A 1535-nucleotide genomic window follows, 5' to 3' on the forward strand; every position below is an offset into this window, starting at 1 on the left:
CACAGAGGCCACACTAACACCCAACGACCGTCCAGGACAATCCCCCAGTTTCCAGTACCGTGAAATAGTACCCAGGCGTTGTAGCCCAATATTTGGTTAGATGTAGAACAGAAGTAGAGGAATTCCCTGCCCCATGGACACTGGCAAGCGCCGGCATCTCCACGTCAACGGAAATTCGATCCGACCGGTGTTGATTTCGGTGTCTCGCTTCGGTATCCGATAGTCCGCTGGCTTCTTGTTGCATATCGTCGTAGGTGCGACCGAGTGCGACGACACCAGACACAAAGCGCTGTTTCGTTCTCCTCGTACACGTATCGGATGTGCTGGAACTCGACATTTCGGAGTCCATCTACCTCCACCACCGAACAGTGTTACGATATCCGTTGATTTTTCCCTGGGAGGCGAAGGAAGTCTTGGATTTGATTAGGGAATTCCGACCCCACCCAATCGTTTCCGCAAGAAAGAATTTGGGTTGCTCCCGCTTACAACAAAAGAAGAATCTCCCACTTTTACAAAGGGCCCCCCTTAGACGAGAGAAAGTTTTAAAATTTCAATTTTTTAAACGGATCGAAAAACCGCAAACCTGATCGACATGATGACCCACATGACGATGAACACGACGGCGTTGTCCTCTGACGCATCAACGAGGGGGGGGGCGTAATAGTCGGCGATAATGACGATGAGAAGCGTTCAGAGCCAGCGACGCAATCACTACACAGCCAAACACGAACGTGCCGAGGTAAGAGTTTGAGAGCCGTGTCTGTAAATTTCCCTCGCTGGCTTCGATCTGCTTTCGCGTATCAGAGGCACGAACGCCCGTGTGACGACCATTGGCATCGCCCACAACAGCTCTTGACGGCGTCTGTGGGGTAGCAACCAGCTTCTTGTTCATCTCGTTCACGGACTGGTTGGCCGTCTGCTTGAAGTTCTTGTACCACCGAGCAGCAAGAAGGAGGCGAGATACAGAAAGTAGATGATGACTAGCGGAGTCTCTGTGTACGAGGTGAAATGCGGGGTCGTGGTCGTGGACGTTGATATACAAGCATCCTTAAGATCCGAATCCACAGAGTCGTCACGCAACATGAGAGTGCTTGCTGTCTTGCGACGCAGCTATCAATGATGAATTGAAGTCGGCACACTGTAACTCTCCCGTCAACTGGCCCGTTTCCGGCTTGGCTATAAGCCTGCACTCGACAGATTGTGCTGGGGTCGTTGTAGTAGAATTTAGGCGTCTGTGTGTCGTACATGACGTACGGGTAGTTCACTTGGCGCTGTTTGTTCCAGCCATCGATGTAGAACGACTCGTAGTCTCCGCCAACCGGTCGATTGTACTTGGTGTAGACCACTGTGGTAGTCCCCGAGTACTCGCAGCAATAGAATTTAGGACTGTGTCGGATCGGACAAGCGCGTTGCTTGGCACTGGAGGAATGCATTTGCAAGGGGAGCAAGCTGTAGCGATCTTAGGGTATTGTTACGGAAAAACACCAAGTCGCTACGTGACGTAAGCTTCCCATGAGTGAAGAGCCAGCGTTGAC

At 51.5% G+C, this 1535-nt stretch overlaps 1 protein-coding gene across 1 annotated transcript; it reads right to left on the reverse strand.

The window, feature by feature from the left end:
- Nucleotides 1-897: 897 nt before the first annotated feature.
- PITG_22571 (uncharacterized protein) lies at nt 898-1433 on the reverse strand (the record flags this gene model as incomplete). Its single annotated transcript, XM_002909692.1, has 3 exons — nt 898-904; nt 965-1090; nt 1246-1433. The coding sequence occupies 3 exons, from the start codon at nt 1431-1433 to the stop codon at nt 898-900; spliced, it is 321 nt and encodes a 106-aa protein (XP_002909738.1).
- Nucleotides 1434-1535: the final 102 nt, after the last annotated feature.

This window comes from Phytophthora infestans, genomic scaffold, assembly GCF_000142945.1.
Source record: "Phytophthora infestans T30-4 supercont1.4099 genomic scaffold, whole genome shotgun sequence".
Taxonomy (NCBI): Eukaryota; Oomycota; class Peronosporomycetes; order Peronosporales; family Peronosporaceae; genus Phytophthora; species Phytophthora infestans.